General features: G+C 41.5%; 1 protein-coding gene across 3 annotated transcripts in view; it reads right to left on the minus strand.

The window, feature by feature from the left end:
- The window catches only part of STAC (SH3 and cysteine rich domain), a 106,808-nt gene that overhangs the window by 8,894 nt on the left and 85,446 nt on the right, over positions 1–12,468 (minus strand). For all 3 annotated transcript variants that reach the window (XM_070391735.1, XM_070391734.1, XM_070391736.1), the window contains exons 9-10: positions 5,236–5,287; positions 4,988–5,125 (exon numbers count right to left, since the gene is read on the minus strand). In XM_070391735.1, coding sequence (XP_070247836.1) covers positions 4,988–5,125; positions 5,236–5,287 — 190 coding nt within the window. The remainder of the gene's footprint in view (positions 1–4,987; positions 5,126–5,235; positions 5,288–12,468) is intronic.

Genomic DNA, 12,468 nt, shown 5'->3' on the forward strand with positions numbered 1-12,468 from the left:
AACAACAAATACACATCTATCAACAAGTGAATCTAAAAATCAAGTGAATAAATAATCTGATGAACTGGTGATTGTAATAGAATCAGGGACATAGAAAGGGAATGGACTGACTATTCTTGGGCGGGGGGGGGGGAGAAAGGGGTGTGGGGGTGAGTGAAGAGATTAGACAACAATCGTGCACCTATGGATGAGGACAGTGGGTGGGGAGTGAGGGCAGAGGGTGGGGTTGGAACTGGGTGGAGGGGAGTTATGGTGGGAAAAAAGAGTAACTAATGTAATAATCTGAACAATAAAGATTTAATAAAAAAAAAAAAAGAATGATGTAATGAGATGTAAAGAGAACATGCTGCAGAAGAAAGGGGGCTAATTGAGAAGAAAACACTACAAGGAAGTGATCACTAAATTAAAATCTGTGTGAGAAGCAATGAAGGACTGAATTGAAACTTTAGAAAATTAAAGTGAAGCAGGTCTCTTGAAATGTTCTCTTAGGAAGAAGTGGAGAGTGATAAAGTAGAAAGCGATACAGAGATTAACACTTGAAGGGAGAGATGATAAAATGGAGATGGTTCAATCAATGAATTACTAAGTTTCTGAAGGGAGAAGCATTAAGATTAAAGGCCAAATGATAAATAAGAAAATGTTGGCCACATGTGGTAAACCAGTTGTAAATATTCTTAAAAGACAGGAAACTTTTTCAATAGTGCAAGAAAATAGGTAAAGTACTCAAATCGATTATTCTGTAAAAGAAATATAATGCCTAATACATATGTGATAACATTTCAACCTCTCTAACTATCCTGGAAATGCAGATCAACATGAAATATTATTCATCTACCAAGTGATATAAAAATACTAATGTTCAATTCTGGCAAGGATGTGGTGACCTGAATATTCTCATAAACAGTTGATGTGGGTATAAATCAGCCCAACCTTTTTAGAGGCAATTTTGTAGAATGTATCAAGAATTGTAAAAATCTTTTATAAGTTTTCCTATAAGCTCTAAAGTATATCCTTAGGAAGTAGTCAGAGGTACGGAGAAAGATTTAGGTTTAAAGATGTTTATTGTAGTTATCAGTAACAGTTAAACAAATAAAAACTCTAAATATACAACAATAGAATACTTAAATACTTGTACACCTAGATTAGGGGTCCGCTAACTTTTTCTGTAAAGGACCAAATAGTAAATATTTTAGGCTTTTCAGGCCATATTGTCTCTGTTGCAATGACCCAACTCAACCATTGTAGTGTGAAAGCAGTAACAGATTATATATATGCATGAGGCTATGTTTTAATAAACTTGGTCCTAATAAACTTTATTTAAAAGCCAGGCCAGATTTGATCAATGGATTTATCAACTTCTGATTTATATGACATGTTTGTTATACAATTGTAAAAATAAACAACTGTGTTTGCATAAACATTTAGTGACTAAGTTTAAAAAATTAGTTGGGAACTAAACAGAATATGATATCAAAATATAAATTAGAAGAAAAGTTTGGTAGGAAATATACCAAAGTGTTTATGTTAATAATAGTAGATTGGGTGAATTACTTGTGATCTTGATTTTTTTCTTTATACCTTTCCAGTTTTTCTCCACAATAAATGCAGTCTAGTTTTATAATCTAAAATATTTTTCTTTATCTAAAGCTTTATAGAACACAAAGAACCAATGAAAACAGTTTTATAGGGATGACAGGCTGTGGAATGAACGTAAAAATACGTTTATGGTGCTTAAAGTTGATTTAATAAGGACACTTTTAAAATTTCAAAAATGAAGAAAACATACTCATGTCATGGCAGACTCTAGTTGTGTTCACAACAAAAGGGTAACTTAATTCTATTTGGAAACAGAGGCTTTTTGAAAAAATAATATAATGACTTTGAGACAAATTTACCCCAGAGGCAGAAACGTGATTTAATCAGAGATGCATTTATTTTCAGAATCAAATTTCTTCTATTTCTCCACTAATGAGTTTTTGTCTCTTTATATTTTTAGGGTTATAAATATCATACTGGCTATTTTTGGATGCTTAATAGGTAATTTTAGGCGACATTGCCACTGCAGATGAATTCCCCATTTAGGCTTAACTCTGAGTGATGATGGCAGGAAAGGAAATGACTTTACTAAGCTTCCATCCTGGTCAGGCACTGTGCTGGGACTTTATACAGGTGATAACATTTAGCCCTCACTGCAAGTCAAGAGGGAGATGCTACTGTACCCATTTTACAGATGGGAATGTTGGTATTCACAGGTGACTCTGCCAAAACCACATAGAATATGGATCCATTTTGGTGTGACACTGGAATCCATGTTCTTGTTACTACATTAACAAGCATGCTTTGAAATTTTATAGCTAAAATAATTTAGGATTCTAAAGTGGAGACAAATTTAAGTTTTTTCTCAATAACAGATTTGTAAAATGTAAACTTTCGCCCGGCCAGTGTGGCTCAGTGGTTGAGTGTCAACCCAGGAACCAAGCGGTTGCAGTTCCATTGCCAGTCAGGGCACATATCCGGGCTGCTGGATCCATCCCCGGTAGGGGACGTGCACGATGATGTTTCTCTGTCATGGATGTTTCTATCTCTTTATTCCTCTCTCTTCCTCTCTCTCTAAAAATCAATAAAAACATATTTTTTAAAAATGTAAATTTTCAAGTGGCTGACCCTGAAATTGGTTGCCACACTGACAAGTTTTGAAAATAGAGAATTTGTGTAGCGATAAAGAGACCTCAGTGGCTTTTGTTGCTCAATATGTAATTGGAAATAAAAATGCCTTCAGTTCTCACAGAGCTATAATAGGACTTAAAGTGAAGGTCATCCTCAACCATTAACTTTGATCAGAACACTTGGGGAGTCTGTAAAAGAGACTGATTCTCTGCCTTTTACCCTGAAAGGTTCTGTTTCAACAGGTCTAGAGTGGAGTCAGGAATCTGCATATTCAGCAAGCTCCCAGGTGATTCTGAGTCAGGTGGTCCAAAGACCACACCTTAAGAAACACCAGGCTGGGCACCTATCAGGGGTTATGTTACTTTCCTACAGAATTACAGGCAGATCTATGTGGTTCTAGGTTCAGGCTGAAAGCTGTGTTGTGTCTTAAACATTTATAATAACAAAAGCGTAATATGCTACTTAGACCGGACATCCTTCCAGACGAAGCTGGGGCTGCGAGAGAAGCCCGGGTCCCGGGTGCCGGAGGGAAGCTGGCTGGCAGCCGGGGAAAGGAAGGCCTACTCTTGCATGAATTTCATGCATCGGGCCTCTAGTGTCTAAGTGAAGAGGCTACCCAACCCCACAGATTGCCATTCATCCATGGAATGTTGCATTTCTGTCAGCAACAACTACTGCAATTAGATGCAGTAATGGTGGGATGTGGTGGGTGTGTGAGTGTGTGTGTGTGTGTGTGTGTGTGTGTGTGGCCTGAGCATGTGCAAAACTGAGGCCCAGAAAGATCACAGCAACCCTGTGTACTTTAACATCATTAGATTCAGAAGATAGAGTATTTTTAACTTTGCTGCTTTTAAAATTTAGTTTTTAAACCTCTACACGATGAAAATAATTTAAATGCAAAGGAAAAACCCTTAAACAAACCTCCCAATGTTTTCTCTTTCCCCTCGTGTTTGTATTACTTTTTCACTACCCTTGTATCATCAATACTTCACTTATTCCTTTGCTGTTTATAAAACCATCATTTAAAATGGTGACACAGTATTTGAAGGTTTCGATCCCCTCTCTTAGGTCTGTCCTCAGTTCTGCAAAGGGAGACGGTCTGATTGGAAATGTCCCAGGGGGGCGTCTATCATTATCTATTAAGGCTTCTCCTTTCTGGTCCCTCTGGGAGGTCATCAGGCTACCGTGTTTCCTATGTCAGTTTTCTCACACTCCTTCCTGACCCATCATTTTCTGATGGGCCACCTGGTGCTGTGGGGTCCTGAGATTCAGCCGGGCCTGGGTGGCAGTGGTGGCAGTGGTGGGGCTGTGGTGCAGAGCACTTTCAGGCCCCGAAGTCCCCTCAGATTCACTATGTTTCCAATAATCAAAACCTGGCATCAGGCCCCATTTTCACCTCTCCCTTTGGGTTTACCTTGGGAGAGTGATAAGCGGGATCTGGGTCTGGATTCCAATGAGACTTCATTAAGAGAGAAAATAAATTTCGGATGTCTAATTTCTGAAAGTATCCCCAAATACATCAAGAGCAAACACGAAGGTCTGCACGTACTATTTCAGTCTATAGTGAGGACACAGGACATGACATGCGGGGAGTTGCAGTCAGAGGAGAGGGGGCAGGAGGAAAGCCTCTCTCTGCTGGACGGAGGGCTCAGCTGTGCCTGTCTTGTCTCTTTGTTGACATTCCAGGAGGGAATGGGGGAGCATGAAGCAAGGAGGTTGAAGTCATACAGGTACAGGGGGTTCCTGCCTCACTTCTCAGGAAATCGACGTCATCACAGTGAACCCCACATTCATCTCTACATTCGATGTAGGGCGATATCCAGGGCCCGGGCCTGAGACAGTCCCTGGTTAGGGAGTGTCATGGTTTCCAGGGAGCAGGCAGAAGCTTGGAATCTGCACAAGGAGACTTACAAGGGGGTCTTTGTGACTGAAAGCAAATGCAGTGAACTACGCAACACAGCCCCAAGTAACAGCAAAATATTCCCAAGAGACCATGAAAAGTGAACCACACATTAATGGAGACCAGCACAGAGCCCAAACTGGAGTAGCTGCCCACCTCAGAGACCAGTGATCCTCAGAGAAAAGCATGGGGACCAGACGTCCTCATCCTGTCGCCATGACGTTACGTACATTTCCTCTTGTGGACAGACACCACCCAGTCAGCTTCCTAACATGTTGGTTTTGCATGTTTAGATCCTACTGCACTCATATGGTTGGCGTGAGTATGTCTTTTCTCAAGGTGAAGACTTGGACTATGACCCGCTCATTCAGATTTGTAGATGGCTGTTACTCTATTTTGGCCAGACTCAATATTACTCACCTGATTCTCTTTCAGTGTGATCTGCCCCTGTTCCTTACACCCAATGAAGGTCCTAACACATCTGAAAATCTTCTCATTCTGTTGTACTCTCTGAACAAAGTTAGCTGGAAAGAAGCCAATCCTGTCTTGAATTTTCCCCTGAAAGGAAAAAGGAAACATGCATCCACAATTCATTGTAATTATAGCATTCATTGCAGTGACAGTAACCAAATGATTCTTTTTTTTTTAAAAGAAAGAGAAATACGTACTTTCCACCAGTCTTCATTGGAGTCTTCTAGAAGAGTGATCATGTCTCCTGGTCTAGAATGCAAAGTGAATGAGTTGGGTGAGGAAGCAGAAGGGGATAAAACAACAAAAAAAATGCTACTTAAAAGTCGGAAGCAACATTTTCATTGATACAAATGATCCTAAAATACACAGAAACAAAGTAAACATGACTTTTACCAGTTCTTCCCACTCATGAAAATAGCTTTGTTACATATTGAAAGCCAGTAAAATTTTATAGTTGTATTAAAAAATAATTCTTAGCGTTATTTTTATACAAAAATAATCATATTTGCACTGTTAAAAACTCCAAAATTTGAATGTTGATAAGTTTCAAGGTGCAAGTTGACCTTCATATTCTGCCCTACAATCTCCTCGCATTGGCCAGAGGTGACCACTGTCAATGGTTTCCTGTGATTCCTCCTAGATAGATCCTTCCCATACACTTACATTTATATGTGAGTAGGTACTAGTATATGTATTTTGATTTTTCTTTTGTTTACTAGTGACATCTAAAATTAGTCATTATATTTTCTCAGTACCTTCTTAAAACCTATTATACTTTTGCTTAGCTCTACTTTCCTGGCCTGCCACCTTTTACGCTGGCATAATTTGGAATTTTGTTCTAGACGTGTGCGTGCGCATACACACTATGTCATTCATCAAGAATTACTTGAGTTTAACTGAAGACTTACATGTTTTTGTTGATGTGGTGGTGATTTGCCACTTCTTGTTTGATTTTCACATCCGCATGTGTGTTCGAGTGTGTGGATGTATGTTTGAATTCCTTCTATACATTGTCATTTCTATTGGGCAAAGCAAGTCATGAGGCCATTCCAGACTCATGGGATGGGGTAATAGGTACCACCTCTGTGGTAAGAGGAATTGCAAAGTCTCACGACAGAGGGCATGAACGCAGGTTGGGGTGACGATACAAGCCACCAGAGACAACTCATGCTCTGCAGTAAATTTGCTGAGTTCAGTGTCTCTTTGTGCTTTTACATTTAAAGTTGTTTTTTTTCCCCTGAGCATTCCTTGGTCTCTGGCATCTTCATTGTTTTCAACTCAATTCTATATCCTAGGCTGCCAGGAAACTCCCACTTTTGGGCCTCCGATAGCATTATTTCTTGTTTCCTAGTACTGGTATGGATGTACTCTTTAAAAAAATATATTTTCTGACATTTTAAGGGATTGTAGAAAGAGGGGAAGTAGATTTGTGTGCTCATTTTGCTCTTCTGATTCAATCTCCTCTGCTGTCATTTTCAATCACCAGTTAATATCTATCTCTGTAGGGGATTCCAAATAGAACAGGCTGTTGCCCCTGAAACATTAAACACAACTGGCGTTTTGGTATTTCAAAAGTCACAGTTTCATGCTGATGCCACAGGACGCAAGATGGCTGAAAATTACTCTTTTCCCAGGTGAGGGATTTAATTAAGCAGCGAGGATGAAAGTCGATGCAAGAAAATCTTTCTAGCTCCAGCAGATTTTATTTAACCTAATAACCTGAGAAACCATGTGTTCGTATCAACTTCAAAGACGTTGCTGATGGTTTGGTAGAAATTGTAAGTAGAAAAAAAAACTGGAGGTTGGAGGGGGCACCTTTTCCTAAGGGTGGAAGAGGATCCTGCTAAATCCAACCTCTATTTTTCTATTCTAGCTAGAGCGTCTCTGTGCCCAGAGGTGGACTGCCCCTGTGTGCATGAGCCATGTTAACTAAACACGAATAAGGCACTCCCTGGATACAAGCTATAATTTTATGAGAAATACCAGACATACTCCTGACACTGTGATGGGGATTGTTTTTTCCTTAAAAAGAACTCCACCAGAATAAAAATAAATTGCTTGGTGAGTAAGGAGAGTTACATTCATCCATTTATTGTTTCATTTATTTTGTTTTTTTAAAATATATTTTTATTGATTTCAGAGAGGAAGGAAGAGGGAGAGAGAGATAGAAACATCCATGATCAGAGAGAATCATAGACTGGCTGCCTCCTGCAAGTCCCCCACTGGGGATTGAGCCCACAACCTGGGCATGTGCCCTTGACCAGAATCAAACTTGGGACCTTTCAGTTTGCAGGCCGACGACGCTCTATCCACTGAGCCAAACCAGCTAGGGCTGTTTCATTTATTTTTATTCATCGACTCGTTCAACAAATATTCTAGAATGCCAAGTCTGAAAGAGCCGTTTTACTAGGCACGGGCTATACTCTGGTGAATCAAGTAAGTCCCCACTGGAGCTAATATTCTAGTGAGAAGATGAATAATAAACACGCAAATATATAGTGAAACACTTACTAAATATATAAATAATAAGTATAGAATGTGCATACATAATTGCAAATGGTCTTAAGGGCAATGAAGAAAATGAACCGGATGATCATAAAGAATGAGTAGATGCCTGCGATCAGTCCCTGCTCTAGTCATCTGGTGAAGGCAGCTAATGCCTCTTTTTCACTGTAGGGAGGCTCTTGCTCCAGGGCAGCCCTGGAATCCAAGACAGCAGCTCTCTGCATCTGGGTCCGCTGTGGGAGTTGTGCTGCCCATACTCCTACCTTGCCTCACCCATCCATCTCAGGATGCTCCCTGCTGAGCCTGCACTCAGAATCCTTTTCCACTGGGCTCCAGGCGATGGATCTGAGTAGGCATGCAAGATAAAACCACTCTGTGTCATATAATGTTTTACATTTATTTTTTAAATGTGTCTTGACCCAGTTTTGAAACTCTGGGTAGAGACTAGAGAGTTTCCCTTAAGAGCTGATTAAGTCAACATCCCAACCACTTCCCTTCAAAGCTCTCAACTCCAGCCACTAGGCACCAGCCCCAGCCCAAATTGCTCCAGGGCCACATACCAGACAACTAGTTACTGCTTTTGTGCCTTGGAACCTGTGAACTTATTCAAATTAGCTAATTCACAGGTAGCCTGGGAAACCTAGCTTACTCCAAGTACTGGCCCTACAGCTCCAGCCTGCTGTTACCTGACTCCAAGGTGCTAGCCCATGTGACTAGAGCAGGGACTGATCACAGGCGTCTACTCATTCTTTTAGCAGCCCTTCTCAAACCAGTTCTCTTCTCCTTCCCATGGTGTTGGGTGCTATGCATTGCCATCAAAGAACTAAATCCAGCCCTGGCAAGTGTGGTCAGTTGGTTGGTTGTCATCCATGCACCAAAAAGTTGCAGGTTTGATTCCCAGTCAGGGCATATGCCTGGGTTGAGGGCTTGATTCCCAGCAGGGGGTGTGCAGGAGGCAGCTGATTGATGTTTTGCTCTCACATTGATGTTTCTCTCTCTCTCTCTCTCTCTCTCTCCCTGAAAACCAATAAAAAATCTTAAAAAAACAGAACTAAATCCAAGCATTCTGCCCACCTGCTCTACATGGGGGAGCCTTGCCATTTTCCCCCAAAACAATGGAAGCCTAATGCCTAAAATTCTCCTCGTGCTGATTGGTCCTAGGATGGGCATTGCCAGTGCATGACTCTCTGCCTCCAATTATTTCCTGCTTCGGTGGCTGACCAAGCCCCATCCTAGGGAACAATTATTTCTTATTTCAGGTTATCACATTTCAAGCATGTTCGAAGCAAGTCCAGCTGTGATCTAACGGCCATTCTCTTTCTTTCAGGTGACCTGATGTTTCTGATCTATTATGTGTAGATTTTATAATTTAAATCTATCTTTATTTCCAAATTCTTGGGGACGAACCTATTAGGTCCCAAATACTTAAAAAATTTTCCTTTGCTTAATTTTAAATCAGAGCATCCTCAGCTGAGGTGCCAATTCTGCCTGCACTCTAAGCCAGAATTATATACATAGCATGATACAAAGTCTAGCACAATTCATATACCATGAAAGCATCCGCTTCCTATTTGGTGCAGACAGGTCAGGGCACCATAGCTGGCCTCCCCTTTTGGTTTGCTCAGTCAAAATTGTCTTAAGCTTAGAGGAAGAGTCTCAGGTTGGTTATATCATGATTTATGGAACATCTTGAAATGATGAGGGAACTGTCATCAACAAGAGTAGGAACAAGATGACAAAAGCTAACTATAGAATTATGGGTCAGTGGTGCAAAGGACAGAGTTTCTTTGTGAGTGTGTCTGTGTGCTCACGTGTATTTGCATGTGAGCTTGATGGTTGCTATCTGGGTTCATTCTCAGTAGTCCTTTGCCACCCTCATTTCTTAGCTTTCCACTTGGATATAACAACCCATCTCTTCCATCCCCAGGTAAACTGGGTTCAGGGATGCAGAGGGCACAGCGTGCAGTGATTATAAGAATGATGCCTGCTGAGCCCAGCCAGCTAGAGGGAACTCTTCTGTAATGTGTTATGAAGAGGGTTTGGTCTTCTAAGGGTGGGAGCTCTTGGAGGGTGGAGTGTGAGTTGTCCTGGGCTCCCCTCCCCTGCTCAGCTCTCTCCATTCCCCAGGGAGAGCATAGGTTCCTAGGAGTGGAGATACTGACACCCCCTTGTTGAGGTCACTGCTTCTGAGAAACACCTTCCCCACGGTCTGGGACAACCTGAGCCCTCTCACCGGCCCTCCCTTGGAAGCACAAGTACAAGGCAGGCTGCTCTGGGCCTTCTGTGCTTTTCTAATGTTTTGGATAGACTGCAGATTTTGGAATACAAAAGATATTATCTTCCTTTATTCTGCTATCTCTGCCTATTGGGCTGAAGGAAATTACATGACAAGTATTTATTGAATGCTCATGACAGGTTAGACTTTGGGTGTGCACTGAGTGTACAGAGATGAAAAGATTTGTCTAAGAATCAGTTTTCTTATCTGTAAAATGAAGATAATAATAGTACCTATCTCCTCAATATTTTTGATAATTAAGTGAGGTAATATTTGTAAAGCACATTTAGATAAGCCTGCAATAGATGGTGGCTATTATTGTTGATAAGACATAGTTTCTGCCCTTAAGATGTTGGTAATCTTAAAGGGGAATGAAATGTAAACTGGTAATATATACTAAGCAACTGAATGACCGAATGACTGGTCACTATGACGCACACTGACCACAGGGGACAGATGTTCAACGCACAGTATTGGGCTCCCTGTTGTCTGGATTGGGCCTTTGAGGATCAGGCCAAAACTTGCTATCCGACATCCCCCCAAGGGGTCCCGGATTGTGAGAGGGTGCAAACCAGGCCGAGGGACCCCACATGTGCTCAAATCTGTGCACCGGCCCTCTAGTATCTAAGTGTGATTGCTGAAAGAGAACTATGCTGGGGGCACAAACAAATGTGAAATTTACCCTCTAAACAAAACAAAATATGCCTTTAAAGAGACTCAGCTACCTCAATTATGTTTATATAATTACATACTATGCACAACAAATAGATAATGAGCTATATTTACTTTGCAAAGTCATTGTGTGGATTAAATGAGGGTGCATATGTGGAAGTCTTTAGCCCTGTGACTGATAAACAATACGGATTTACAAATTCTAATTTCTTCCTAAAATGTAATTTTTCACTTGGACATTAGAAGATCTAGTGATTACTACTTTTTAATTGAGTGTCCTCTTAGATTTTGGCAGGAACAGTTGACTAATGAAATAGCCTTTGAACTCCCTTGTCTTAAGTGACTTCAGACACTAATCTTTGGGGTGATTCAGAGCTTCGGAAAAGCTTCTTCCTCTCTTTACATCCCTCTTACCTCTTGCCCCTCTGCTTTAGGTAGTGACCGCAGAGGTGTGGGAAGGCCTGGGGGCCCACCACCTGGGGGCTGATTACAGTAAAGAGGCTGAACAGATTGAGGAGGACAGCTCAAGAGCCTGGAGGGGGACAGCAATGTTCACTGAGTGAAGTGGGCATGACATATTGCGTTGTCACATGAGAGAGAAGGTTTAGGGAGACTTCACACTAGTAGACAGGGTTTGAGTCCATTTCTAGCACCACTAGGTCAGGCTGCCTCTTGTTCTACTCCAGCTTTGCGAGAACTCATCAGAACTACCCTATTTTCTCTGCAGGCACTTGGAGAGATCTTTAATATTTCTCACCCCTTCCCGTTCATTAGGCAAAAAGAACCCCAAATGAAGCTTACAGCAGCCATAGTCACTCAGCCAAAAGAGATGTCCTGGAAAAACCAGGCTAAGGGAAACAGAAAAGGGAGCCTGCCAAAGGGCTCCATTAATTTTAGATCTCCTGCTTAGTTTTTTTGCTAGACCCATTCCTCATTCTCCATAGTCCTGGTCCAGAGCCTTTTACAGTCTGAGAACACGGGTAGGTAGCAAGGAACTCCGGAACGAGGCAATTTGATTTTGTCTGAAGCCTGGTATCCATAAGACTGCCTGCACTTTCCCAAGTTCAGAGACCAGCTCAGAGGAAAGGCATTCAGCGAAAGGGCCGTTTGGATGGGATTTGGCGAATGTTCCTGAACTGTCATGGATCACGCTCCCCAGAACCTAATCGGAAGAGGCATTTGAGTGAGAGGGAGGCAGCTAAACACATTAGTGACATTCGGGAAGATCTGGGTTTCTTGACACAGTGCAGCATCAGAACCTAAAATGCATCAGAGACTTTCCTCAAATAGCCCTAATTGCATTTTGATGTCCTGGTGACTGTGAAGATTATTTTTAAATCAAATTGGTGCATTAGAATTACATTTAGTTTTAATTATGTTGATGCATTTGCCAAGCAGTAATGTACTTAGAGAATGGAAATAAGACACCAAGGGAGTCTTATTCTGTCTTACTCTGTCTTAAGGGCTCTCCTCTTCTTATTTTATGGCGGGTGTATAAGGCCTTGCACAGTGAAGGACATCATCACATGAGTTACAGGCCAAAAATCCAACGAGTGTACTGAACCTCAGGCCTGAGACTCAGGAAACCTGCATTCTGGTTTTGGATCTGCCACTGGCCCACTGTGTATTTTGGGATCCGTTGTTCTCAAATCTGGAGGATAATCAGAATCTAGAGAAACACTTAACATTCATATTTCCAAATGGGATTTGACTCTCTAGGCTTGGATGGAGCCCAGGAATCTCTATTTTAATGCTGTTCTCCAGCAGGTTTGATGGCTTGTTAACAAGTGTGAGCCATCCCAACCATAGTTTTCTCCTCTGTAAAATACTACTTGCTTGTGTAACCCAACAGATTTGCTAAAAGAACACAAGGGCCGGTCAGAAAAATTGTGAAAGACTTCGAAGTGGGCCAAAATGATTGCTGATCTGGGTGTCTAGCTCACCCTCCCAAGTCGTCCTCCCCCCTTCAATGCCTTTG

Source organism: Myotis yumanensis, unplaced genomic scaffold (genome assembly GCF_028538775.1).
Source record: "Myotis yumanensis isolate MYYU_CA2020_CCGP unplaced genomic scaffold, mMyoYum1.0.hap1 SCAF_14, whole genome shotgun sequence".
NCBI classification, from domain to species: Eukaryota; Metazoa; Chordata; class Mammalia; order Chiroptera; family Vespertilionidae; genus Myotis; species Myotis yumanensis.